The 13,108-nt window shown below is 40.5% G+C and overlaps 2 protein-coding genes across 5 annotated transcripts in view; one reads left to right on the forward strand and one right to left on the reverse strand.

Moving 5' to 3' along the window:
• Positions 1–3,379, forward strand: part of ecd (ecdysoneless homolog (Drosophila)) — an 8,971-nt gene extending 5,592 nt beyond the window's left edge. Inside the window, exons 11-14 of the mRNA XM_057848634.1 lie at positions 1,121–1,370; positions 1,765–1,835; positions 1,899–2,110; positions 2,366–3,379. Of these exons, the coding sequence (XP_057704617.1) occupies positions 1,121–1,370; positions 1,765–1,835; positions 1,899–2,110; positions 2,366–2,581 (749 nt within the window). The 3' untranslated portion in view covers positions 2,582–3,379. The remainder of the gene's footprint in view (positions 1–1,120; positions 1,371–1,764; positions 1,836–1,898; positions 2,111–2,365) is intronic.
• si:ch211-248a14.8 (uncharacterized) lies at positions 993–12,145 on the reverse strand. 4 transcript variants are annotated; one of them, XM_057848635.1, is made up of 5 exons: positions 10,652–12,145; positions 10,421–10,487; positions 9,089–9,284; positions 5,092–5,392; positions 993–3,856 (listed from the first exon to the last, which is right to left on the reverse strand). In XM_057848635.1, exons 1-5 carry the CDS (start codon positions 10,719–10,721, stop codon positions 3,441–3,443), a joined length of 1,050 nt encoding a protein of 349 aa, XP_057704618.1. In that variant the 5' UTR covers positions 10,722–12,145; the 3' UTR covers positions 993–3,440. The 4 variants fall into 4 exon arrangements, with proteins under 4 accessions (XP_057704618.1, XP_057704620.1, XP_057704619.1 ...); XM_057848637.1 differs by having other exon boundaries at positions 10,428–10,487; positions 10,590–12,145; XM_057848636.1 differs by having other exon boundaries at positions 10,590–12,145.
• Between the last annotated feature and the right edge of the window lie 963 nt (positions 12,146–13,108).

Consider the following 13,108-nt stretch of genomic DNA (forward strand, 5'->3'; position numbering starts at 1 on the left):
AACAGTCCTTCTGTCAACTGACCCATTTAGAGCACTGGGGGAATTCTAATAGCCGTGTAAAGAGTTTTACTTGATTCGGTGAGAAGGTGAATAGTTTTTTCCCCGTTGTTCGTAAACTAAATTTCCACACAAAGGCACGTCGAGGTACCATTAACTTAGCAAGGAGAGGTATGAGAGTCATTTTTCGAGTGTCCCAGAGCTCGCGAAATTTGGGTGGGGGGGCGCATTTATCAAAGTTTCGTCAGCCGTAATTGTCTGAAGTTGACGCGCCGGTGTTGTGCCGAAAAATAGCCACTCCACGTGAAATTTCCCCCCTGACGGGAGCGCCCACACGTCACTCGTACAAACAGCCTTTTCTTATCAATCGATGGAACCAGAAACGACGTTCTTGTACCGTGAATATGTATCATTTTACTCTGCTTGAACTGATAAATCGTTTACTGTGACCAACGCTCTGAAAATAGAGCAAGGCTTTATTTTGGGCCCCGCCTCTCCGCAGTCTCTCAGCGCAAGTTAGTCAAAGTTTGCTTTCCGTCCAAGACGGCCGTCCACCGCTCACTTTCGCCGAAAAGTCCGATCCAAATTATTGTAATGCCCCGGATATGGGCAAGAAGGAGAGAAGTCTGTATTTGCTTACCCACTTTATTGTGGTAACCATAATAAAGAAAAACAATAACAAAATAACAGCGGGCTGCTACGACATGCGACCGCTATCTCTCGCTATCTCGCTCGTTCTCCCATTCTTCCTACTCGTTCCCCTTGCGTCTCTTAAGGGGGGGCCTGCATAGTTACGAACATTAGGCTACAATACACAATGAATAGGTGTCCGCTGAACTCCTCCCACTCGGCTGCCGCTAGTTTGAAGCGGCCTTAAAAAAATTTTTTATTTAAATAAATAGATAAAATACATCTCATTTGCCAGGCGTGGCGGCTTTCATTTTAGTGTGGCGGTGCGCCACAATCTGTTGAATATAGGGGAATCCCTGCACCCCTTGCCTGCCTGTGGGTAATCCAGCTTTTGCTATCTAGAAAACAGAGGGGAGCGCTATGGTGTTTCCACCAAGGAGGTGACTTTTATTTGAGATGCCATTTTAACATGTTCCTTCGTGGTCATCTCCAGATGACAACTGGCTTGACGTCACCGCTCAGGATCTGGAGCGCATGCTTGAGGAAAGATCCGGATCAGCTCCAGACATTATAACTATCAAACACCCTCAGACCGTCAGGCCTGCGGAGGAAGCTGCTGGGTGTACGTTGACGGAGGATAGCGAGAAAGTAGAGGAAGCTGCTTGCAGTCTTGCGGGGGTCAGTGAGAAAATGAAGGAGTTCCTCAATACCAAGTCATCCTACATGGGGGCAGAGTTGCCGTGGTGAGACCTGCTTCTAACTTACTGTCTGCTAATGTAGTCATTGTAAATTGTAAATTAACTTATTATTACCATAGTTAGCATACACTCTTTAAGAACTGTTTTTCAGCAGTTATTTTTATTAATATTTAATGTTTAATACATTTAAATTCAATTGATTTTAAGTACGAGTGTTACTTTCCTATGTATTGAAGAATAGTGGTCATCTTCAAACTGATTGAAGTACATTTTCCAATAATATTGAAAATATTTTTAGGAAAAAAAACTGCCTAATTTTTAACTCTCATTTGAATGATGGTCAGAATAGTTTAGAACTGTTTTTGTGGTGGTGCCTGGTTCAAAAGGTTTCAGAGCCACTGAGCTCGTGAGTTAAATACTTGCTTCTCTTTTATTACAGGAACTGTTCAAGCAATAATCCTTTCACCTATGATACAGCAACACTTATAAGTGAACTGGAACGAATATTAGGTGTGTTGATGTTTGAAATTGCCTGTTTATTACTTTACTTCAATCATCCAATTTTTCCTTCAGACACAAATGAGGAAGATTCACTCGATTCAGATGATATTTGTGAAGATGAGTGGGAAGAGGTTGGGGATGACGATGATGATGAGATAGAAGAGGAATCTTCTGCTCACATGAAGATGAATGGGATGGAGGCTTTGGACACTCTGAAAGGATACATGGACCAGATGGACCAGGAGCTGACGAACACAAATATCGGACAGAGCTTCAATCAGATGGTAAGAACAGGCTCTTATATTTATCACCTCTGAAAATAATGAGCAGCATGGGGAACTATGCTTCCTAACTATTGTTCGAAACGGGAGGGATGTGTAGTTGGGTACAGTTCGTTACGGAGCTCCAATTCTTTCTTATTCAACAATAAAGTTTTAGAAAGTTAAAGTTTCTTTGGACTGACAAACAGATGTAGACAGGATGCTGCAAAAGTAACTGGACAAACCGCTGAATGTGAAAACCTCATGTGCTCTCCACAGACATCGTCATCCGTCCGTCCACCCGGCAAAGAGGGCTCACCGAGCCCAGCCACAGCAGCCGGGGATGCGGACCAGATTCAGCCTCTTGACGTCGACCTCAACCTGGTCACCAATCTATTGGAGTCTCTCAGTTCCCAAGAAGGCCTGGCTGGACCTGCCTCCAATTTGTTGCAGAGTATAGGAATACACCTCCCTCTAAACTCGGATCGCTCCTAGCTGGCAGCGACCTCCTAGTTAGTGATGAAACTTTCATTACACAGGAAGAAAGGCAAGTAATAGGAATCATGATATTTTGCCAAATGGATATTCAGTATCTGCATTGTATATATAAAATTATGTGAAATTTATTAGTTGTAATGAATAAATACACTGGTCAAATGAGGTTGTTTTTAATGAAAAAACTGTGTAGCATTGTAGATATAATATGGATTTGTTCGGAAGTACTGTAATAAAATATATATATTTTTTTGCCTTTTGAAAGAACACAATAAAGTAGTATTCAAGAAAGTGTTTTAAGAATGTTGCATCTGTGGTTGTGCTACTGACCACTATAAAGCAAAAATGCTTAAATTTGTTCCATAAGTTGTATTAATTTATCCCTACCAGCTAAATCTCTTATTTTGTGGTGCTTCTATGAGCTGCACGACTTCCAGTACATGTGGATGCTAAAAAAAAATCTGTTGTAATTTTCAGATTAGTGGTATAGGTTCTTTTATATTGCTATCTCCAGCTAATCTGAGTGCAATCAGAATTTAAAACATTGTCACAGACAATTTTGTGCAAAACACACCTTCACACAATACATACTGTAATCAGAATATCTTGTGTATCGTAAGATTTTTTTCCCGTCCTTTGTTGGTACATAAATTTTGATTCTGAACTGCTAAATATGATGCATGCTGCACAGTTGCGTACTGTTATATTTTATTTTGCATAGTGTCGATGTTTCGTGTACTGTTGTTGAGATGTAACAGAGATGGATAAAGTCTGGTAAACTTCCAGCCAAGGTAGAAAAAAAAAAATGTTGGAATTCATTTTACTGACTAAGGTAATAAATATTAAATAAAATCTCATTCTAAAACCCCAGCATATGTACAAAGGGGTGCACCAGTTCTCTAGCTGAGTGTAACAGTGCAGCAGCCAGTGGTGAAATGGACAGCGCCGACATAACAATGGCGAAGTCTAGAAGCATCCCCAGCAGCAGAATGGCGAGCAGATAACCGTGGAAGAGCAGGCTGTGCCAGCTGCCCCGACTCAGTACCAACAGGGGGCTGTCAGGATGCAGTGTCCACAGGAGGCCCAGCAGCCAGCACTGGTTTACTACCAAATTGTAGTAGACGTCCAAAACGGAAGACTGGTTGTCAGCAGTGAGGCAGCGATGCTCGGCTTCATACGCTTTGGCCAACCATGTCAGGGAGAGGCTGAGGAGGATGACGGCCAGAGGTGTATAAACGTATTCCAGAGGTTCCATAACTGATATACCACAAGAGGCTGCAAGAGATAAATTTAAAAAAATCTTGTGGAAAGTACCTTTTAGGGATAGTACAAAAAATAACAGAAGTAGAAATAAGACACCTTGTTTTAAATTGCATGTGTAAACATACAGTGGGGCAAATAAGTATTTAGTCAACCACTAATTGTGTTCTCCCACTTGAAAATATTAGAGAGGCCTGTAATTGTCAACATGGGTAAACCTCAACCATGAAAGACAGAATGTGGAAAAAAACAGAAAATCACATTGTTTGATTTTTAAAGAATTTATTTGCAAATCATGTTGGAAAATAAGTATTTGGTCAATACCAAATGTTCATCTCAATACTTTGTTATGTACCCTTTGTTGGCAATAACGGAGGCCAAACGTTTTCTGTAACTCTTCACAAGCTTTTCACACACTCTTGCTGGTATTTTGGCCCATTCCTCCATGCAGATCTCCTCTAGAGCAGTGATGTTTTGGGGCTGTCGTTGGGCAACACTGACTTTCAACTCCCTCCACAGATTTTCTATGGGGCTGAGATCTGGAGACTGGCTAGCCCACTCCAGGACCTTGAAATGCCTCATCTTCAATGCCTTTGCTGATGGAAGATTTTCACTCAAAATCTCTCGATACATGGCCCCATTCATTCTTTCCTTTACACAGATCAGTCGTCCTGGTCCCTTTGCAGAAAAACAGCCCCAAATACCGATAATGAGTTAAAACAGGTGCCATTAATTCAGGTAACGAGTGGAGCCTCGTTAGACCTCGTTAAAAGAAGTTAGACCTCTTTGACAGCCAGAAATCTTGCTTGTTTGTAGGTGACAAAATACTTATTTTCCACTCTAATTTGGAAATAAATTCTTTAAGAATCAAACAAAGTGATTTTCTGTTTTTTTCCCACATTCTGTCACTCATGGTTGAGGTTTACCCATGTTGACAATTTCAGGCCTCTCTAATCTTTTCAAGTTGGAGAACTTGCAAAATTGGTGGTTGACTAAATAGTTATTTGCCCCACTGTATTAGTGTAATTAAGCAATACATAGTACTTTTCCAAAATATTTTCTTTATAATTAATTGCCCACTTAAATAATAAATGTTATATATCATGTTTATTTGCCCATAAATATAATTTGGCATCAATTTGTTCTTGAGTATTAACATGGTTATGTTTCAGCTTCCTTGCAACCTTGGAAACTTACTGCTGTCCTTACATGTTAATCAAAACGCCACCAGCTCGAAAAACTAGTTTTACCTGTGAAGACCAGAGACGACCCCGTCAGAATCGACAGAAGGACAAAGGAGTGGGCAGAGGGTAATGCTGTCACTTTCAGCACAAAGCTTAGGCCCACTGTGATGACGGGCAGCAGTGGCAAGGAAAGTGGAGAGAGGCCTGCGTACGAACCGCTGGCCTCAGCCCACATGGTCAGTACAGCATGGACACTGCTGCAAATGGCCGGTACCAGGACACGCTCTGCCAGTGGTCGATTGTATGGCCTCAGTGGCGCCAGTCCAAGGATGTGGAAGAGATTGAGGAAGAAAAGAGACAGCAGTACCTGGAAAACAAAATCAAAAGGTTCTTCCGCAATTCCGCACAATCCTATACAATATTGAAATGTAAAAGTTATCCCTGTAAAGAGCTTTTCCTTTTTTGGTTCCTTAATTAAAGAAGCCCAATCGATACTCACAGATGGCGTGTTTAATGGAGCACTGAGGCAGGCGTCAGCTACACCATAAATGGGAAGCTGGCAGATGGTGAGTTGAGTAATGACGTCTGAACTTCTAACAGTAATAATCTCATGGGGAGTATGATGTGAATTACAAGGTCATTGTTAAACTTTACTTTAGAACTGATGCCTCAGTAATGACACAACACAAATTGCAAGCATTTTGCACGTTTCAGCAGCTTCTGGGCCAAATTAATTCAACCGATTAAGCAGATTCTAGCTTTTGGAAGAAAAATAACAACCTAATGTAAAAACAAAATATTTTTACTCAATAAGGCAGAACATCACACTCTCGACACCTCCGAGTAGTGTTCAGATCCATGTAAGTGGCACATAGTCCGACAGCAAAACAAAAATACCTCCACTACGTTGACAGCTTCACAATCAAGAGGGCCTATGTGCTGTTCAGCAGACGCCAGTGCTAATTTGTGCATCTAACAAAACTCACTGTACCTCTAATTTCTTTTTTGGGCTTTAACATGAACTCATGGGCATAGGCTTGTTCTCAACATTGGTAGGGACGATAACACAGCATAATCTGCATGTACACTTTTTGCTGGGGACGGGACATTAATAACAGCAAACAGATTATTAAACTGGGGTCAGGGCTACATTTCTCACGAATATGAACCTAACGAATTAATAGAGCTGGAAAGTCTCGCCGGTCCAAGTGCCAACTTCAAGCTCATTTGAGTGCATTGTATCTGAGCTGTCTGGTCCCACTCCCACCATTATTGCCACTGTTTACCGCCCTCCAAAACAGAATAATGAATTTTTAAATTAATGTTTCTTTCCTATCCCATTTATTATTTATCTCAGCAAGCATAATATAAATCAAATCAATATCCACTTGGACAACATTAACCTGCCTCTCACCAAAAACTTAATTTCCTGTTTATAAAAGTTTTGGTTGTCAACAATATGTCACGTTCCCCACTCACTCGAAGGGACACATTCTTGATTTAATCTGCTGCTCAGGTGTCACCCCTTTGGATCTCACAGCCAATCAACTCCCCATTACTGACCATTTTCTTATATAATTCACAGTCAGTCTCACCCTATCCATGCGTAAAAAAAAAAAAAAAAACACCTCTCATTCCAGAATATAAAGAATATCACCCCGGCAACCCTCACCTCCAGCATTCACGCCTCCTGTCTTCCCGACTTCCAAAATCGATCCACCCCTAATGATCTGGCTTCACGCTATAATAAAGGACTTCTCAATATTCTCAATACCCTCGCCCGTTAAAAACCCGATCCGTCTCCTTCCGCATCTCTGTCCCTTGGTTCACCCCCGCTCTCCGGCTCATGAAAGCTGAAGGTCGTCAGTTGGAACAACTCTTCAGGAAAACAGGACTCACCGTTCACAAAGAAATGTACAGCAACCATATAGCAGCTTATAAGGATGGCCAAAACCCTCCACTACTCCAGACTACCGTAATCACCGCCAGTCAAGGTAACCCCAAAACTCTCTTCAGTCTCCTCAGCAATATCACCCAACCCCAAGACTCACTCACCTCTCACTGCTACACAGCCTTCTTTTTGCAACTCCATCATGAGATTCTTCACCGATGAAGTCAAGAACATCCACCATGACCTCAAATCAACCCCTCATCTTAGCATCTCACCCGACTGGCACCTGCCTTCATGCCTATTTTCCTCCTTGTGTCATCCTGGACAGTACACTCTTTTCATTCACACATCAATAATATTACCCGGATTGCCCACTTCCACCTACACACCATTGTCTAATTGTTTTATAAATGATTGTACAGCGAACTTGAATGCCAGAAAGGCGCCTTCAAATAAAATGTATTATTAATGTTAATAGGCTAAATGATCGATCAATGCAAAAATAAATCTGTATTGACTTATACTAACGTTCATGTGTATTGGTTCAGGTGATACAACATTCGATTCAAACCGTTGTTTTCTTTTCTTTTTTTTTAACCTGTCCTGTTCAGCTGCTTGACACAGATAATGGGATTCTGAGTGTCCTATTGGTCTGAACAGTTTTAATGTATCACACGTGAGTATGATATACTCCCATTGTGATTATTCATTGTGTTTTGTTTTTTGGGAGAAAGCAGCGAGCAGGAGGGGATTATGAGGGTAAGAACAGAAAATAGAAGAGAGACAGAAGAGAAGAACAAACAGCAACAAGAAATACATTAAGTCAATTAAGTCATCATCAAAAATGTCTGCATAAGCTGCTAATAAAAATATTTTAAAATAAATAAAGTTCCAAATAAATAAATAAATACATTTTAAAGTATATGCAAGTCATCAGCCAATCAAACGTGCATATGAGGGGGAAAAAATGGACCGGCACATTCAGCAAGTGAAAAGGGATAAATATAAGTCTGAACATAATAAAAATAATTCACTTAATAGTAGTAGGGGCTATTCTATCCTTACAACATATGGGAAAACAATCTAAATGGTCTAGATAAAAGAACTCATTATATACTGTATGTAATGCAGATAAGGTTGCTTAAAAGTTGGTAGGTACAATTTGAGCATTCTGAAAAGTTGCTAGTGTTATGCTTATGTCCCTACCGTCCTTATGCAAACTTACGCTCTCAACATGAGCATGTTTAAAGCATCTTTTTAAATTGTCAGATATTGACCCCCACCCAGCTGTCGGATTGTGTTAAATAGCCAAATTTGACATCACAATCAACAAGAAAATGAAAAACAGCTCACTTGAAGTTGCATTTTTAGAAATAGGCTGAAAATTCCTAAGTGGTATTATCCATTATGTGATAGCAAAAGACTCGATGTTTGGTTGTTTTACTGTAAATACCCAATTTGTAATTAAATTTTTTTTCACGTTTAGCGTAAATGTAAACTTCAACTGAGAGTGATATTGCAAAACCTAATGTTTTTTTTAATTTTTTTTTTTATAAAGAACATTCAACTATGTGCCAAGGTGAGGCATATTGTAAAGTGAGTTATATTCACTACCACCATATGGCATTTGTTTATCAACTCCAAGTGAAAAAAAAATCGGCCATATTAGAGTTTGTATCTCATAATACTCATATGTTTAGTTACACATATCTCAGTTTAACACTGTACACGGTTTTCTAATTTTTCACTTTAAAGGTAAAAAACTGTTGGTATTTATTAGGGGGAAAAAATCCCCGATATATCCTGTTAAACGTATTACACATCAATATGATAAATTCCTAATGTGAAACAAGCATTATTCCTCATGCTTGTTAACAGTTCAACATTGAAAGAGGTTCCACTGAAAACCACATGCTGTAGTTTGTTTGCCTACATTCCTTACACAGTAACCTCTACACCAGTCAAAGTTCACTCCTGTGATTGTCCTTCACCAAGTTCAGTCATTTGCAACAAACTTTAGTCGGCCATTGACTGGCATGCAAAGACCTTGAAGGATTTAGTTCAACCTGTACCAAAGGGCTCCGCGTGTACAGCTCACACAGCACAGCAAAAAGACACTCATTCGTCATCATTGTCATGCACAGAGTTTTTCAGATAAGTTCAGGCACCAACCTGGCCAAAGCAGAGGGCCACCACGTAAGGGTAGTGGTACTGGGGGAGGAAGATGCCAGCCACAAAAGAGCGGAGTTTGTTGACCAAGCCATACAAAAAGAAAAGCACCACACAGAGGGCGGGTAACATGGGCTTCAGTGCATGTTTGGAGGAAAAGGTCCTTGCGGTGGATTTGCACCATCCCCAACTTCTCCACCTTCCACAATGCACGTTAACAAATAGAGTACTACATTAACAAAAGGTTTGAAAGTTCAATAGTGCAATAATTAAATATACATACAGTAATGGAACAGTTGGTATTCAAATTACAGCTGTAATAATCATGTTGTAAAAGACTACCGGTAACTTTTTATCGCACTACTGAGGGATGTTTGTTTCAACAGTTGCTCTTAAATGATACCCACAATTTCACCTGTAAATGGGTACATCCCACATTTTATTTCACCTACGTTTATATAAGAGTTTTGATCACCCACACTTATCCCATTAACACTTTCAAGACTTGTATCTGATAAGGACATGTGTTTTTGTAACCCTAAACTGCAGGCGCTCACATTCTCCTACTATATTCCAACATGACCCAATGTTGTGGCTACAGTATTTGTAATACCAAGAAGCAAAGGATTATGATATTTTGCATACCTAGGACTTTTTAAAAAAATCAATTTATTTTAAACATTTTCACAAGTTAAGCAATTTTTGTTTTGTACTACCGCATACCTAAGCAAGCACACTTATTTTCAAAGGTAGCTGACGTAATAGGTCTTTCAATAAAACACATGACTTATTTAGCAATATTTTATAATTGATATGAGGATTCAGGGCGGCACGGTGGCTGAGTGGTTAGCACGTCTGCCTCACAGCTCTGAGATCAAGGGTTCAATCCCGGGCTTCGGCCTTCCTGTGTGGAGTTTGCATGTTCTCCCCGTGCCTGCGTGGGTTTCCTCCGGGAACTCCGGTTTCCTCCCACATCCCAAAAACATGCATGGTAGGCTGATTGAACACTCTAAATTGTCCGTAGGTATGAGTGTGTGCGTGAATGGTTGTGTGTCTCCATGTGCCCTGCGATTGGCTGGCAGCCAGTTCAGGGTGTCCCCTGCCTACTGCCCGTAGTTAGCTGGGATAGGCTCCAGCACCTCCGCGACCCTCGTGAGGAATAAGCGGCATGGAAAATGAATGAATGAATGAATGAATGAGGATTCAGACATTTTTGGCTTTTTAGTGGTGATATTCCAATACAATGTATATACTTAAGTTTAGCCATGTAATAACTATATTAAGAAAGAAGAAAAAGGAAGACATGGTATACAATGAAAAAAAGCACCAGATTACCTTATACCTGAATGGCATACTGTCATTCTACGCATGGTTGGGTACCGTTGATGTGGTGCATTCTTATCTACAGTCAGCGGTGGAAAAGAAAGTCACATAAGAAAAATACATGTGAACACACAAACAGACAGATTGGAAAAAGCTACAGAAGCTATTTTACTTCACTCACCATTTGGCAATCATCCTGAAGTCATATTTCATCTACAAAATGTGATAACAGAAAATAAATACCTTGCAAATCTTTCAAGTAAAGGTCTGATAAAGCTTTTTCATTCGACAGAAAGTGCCTCCCTGCTGACATGGTCTGCCGCTGCTTTCACTTGGTCATTTGTGCACTTGAATTGTCAGGATGGACTTTGGTCCAGCTTTGTTTGCCCCCTTTATTGAATAAACAATTGTGAATAGGCATTCATTAAGTATTTCTCACTGATGGAACAGAGAAAGTGACAACATTCATCGATTATGTCCAGTATTTGTTTTATGACACATTTATAAACACAAGATAAGCGTAAATCAAATATGTTATCTAGCTCAATGTCACTATAGATTTTCTTCCTGTGACTTCAATGATGTGGGAGGGTAAAACAAATGGTTACTCCTGTTTTTTGACACCTATTTATGACATTCACATCCCCCTCCGCTGTTGTCCCTGTGCCTGCTTAAACCATCATGGGCACCAATGGCCACATGGCAGCATGTAAAGTAAACAGAAGGGCAAACACACTCCTGCACAGGATCTTTTTTCATGCATAGCAAAAATGTGAGCCCTATTTTCAAGGAAATGCGATGATAATGAATTGTATTCATTTACACATTGCTCTTGTTAGTTGGAGGTTTTCAGGGCTACTGAATTTGCGTGAAGTCTCCCATCCAGGGATTCTTCATCACTTGTCATAGCCAGCTACCATTTGGCGCTCCAGCTTCAGAGCACTTCTTCCAAGACTGCTAGGTAAACTGAGGGCAAAGGCTGAGGAAGCATCATTACGAGAAGCTAGAGCAAATGGGGGATGTTTTCCCACATTTTTTTCCCGTCTTAAGGGGGTTGTGTTATGAAGAGGGTTGAATGGATTTGTTTACTCAAATGTACAGTAGCTTGTTCTTTGGATGAATGCTTGGCAGGAGCACCTGATGCACCCGTCGAAAATCTTAGATGGGATGCATGTTGTACTTTCAAGGTATGCTATTGCGAATGCTATGCATTTAGTTGTTTGGCAGCTCATCTTTGAGACTGCTGTCCATTGGGTCTGAGTGAAAAATTTCAGAGCTACGCCCAGGGAGTCGATGCCCACACTGCAAACAGCGAGGAACACATCTGACTGGGAGGTCAGTAGTACGGACTGTGACTGCACATCCGTCATACCCATCTAGTGCAAAGGTAACACATCTTTAACTCTTTAACAGAATGAGTGCTGAAGTGCATGTTGTTTCTTGTTCTTTTACAATCAGTGGGTGAACTGGAGGGAGTGCTAATTCACGGTCCGCCACAATCGGTGTGGATTGAGGCTACGTCACTCTACAGCAGGTGTACTTCTTGTTAAACAAAGAGGAAGGCCTCTGCACTGCACGATCCTCACTACGTTCTTATCCTGGATTGCCACGGTGCCAAGAGGTGGGTGGATCAAGAATACAGTAATTATAGGCTGTCATCCATCCATCTTCATCTGTGTTTGAACCATTAGACTCATAGAGTTCACAATGCCTTTTCCCCACTTGTTTACAATGGAAAGGGTCGTGGCATCATAGGTCATCAGGGGTGCATCAAGCAATTATCCAAGTTCAGTTAAAGCACTGGCTGCTTTAAGCAGTACTTCATGATCTTGACAATCACTCATATGGTTGTGGATGAATGCATGCTTATAGGAACAAGGAGAGACACGTAGTGACAGCACAGCCCTCTGTGACCCTAACTCATCCAGAACATGGCAGCATTTGACCTTTGAGAAGCAACTCTTAAGAGCAGACTCACCTTGCTGGACTATCTCCACCAATGATCGGCACATCAATGTGTTTGTTTACATGAATTTTTTTTTTTTTGGTTCTACGGTTCACATTGAGAGAAAGTTTACGATAATAAAATGATTTTCTACAACTCACATGAGAAATAGTAGTGGAACTCGAAAACCAATGACCCTCAGCCTCTGTGCCATCTTGTCCTCATTTATTAGGTTGTGATAAAACAAACCACCTATACAAAAGTGGTGTGGCATCACACGAGCAGTTTAGGATCAGTAGAACACATGATACCTGAGATGCTGAATATTAAATGCATTAAAATGCAGATTCTTAAAGAGGCACTTTTCCCATTAAACTTGGTTTCCACTGACGGACCGATCAGAGGTTAGAAAAAAATGTTATTGTGGGTTAGGTAGTTGGCTTTTGGATAAGGAATTTGAAATCTGATTGGTAAAAGAAACAATTCCATTGCAAATGGGCCTGTATGACTGATTCTGAAGGTTCTGGGCAGATTATATTTAATTAGAATTAAATAGAGGTTAAAATCTGTTTGGACAAGTAAAATTTAGCATCCACATACACCAATGGAAAGCAGTGCAGTCAAGAAAAACACAATAAAATGAATAAACGGTTGGGAAAAACTTTTGATCAAACATGATTTAGATTACAACTATAAATCGGTGCTTGTTATTACGTTAGCTATGGAGACCCACAGTTTCAAGATCCTCCAAAAGA

This window comes from Corythoichthys intestinalis, chromosome 10, assembly GCF_030265065.1.
Source record: "Corythoichthys intestinalis isolate RoL2023-P3 chromosome 10, ASM3026506v1, whole genome shotgun sequence".
Lineage (NCBI taxonomy): Eukaryota > Metazoa > Chordata > Actinopteri > Syngnathiformes > Syngnathidae > Corythoichthys > Corythoichthys intestinalis.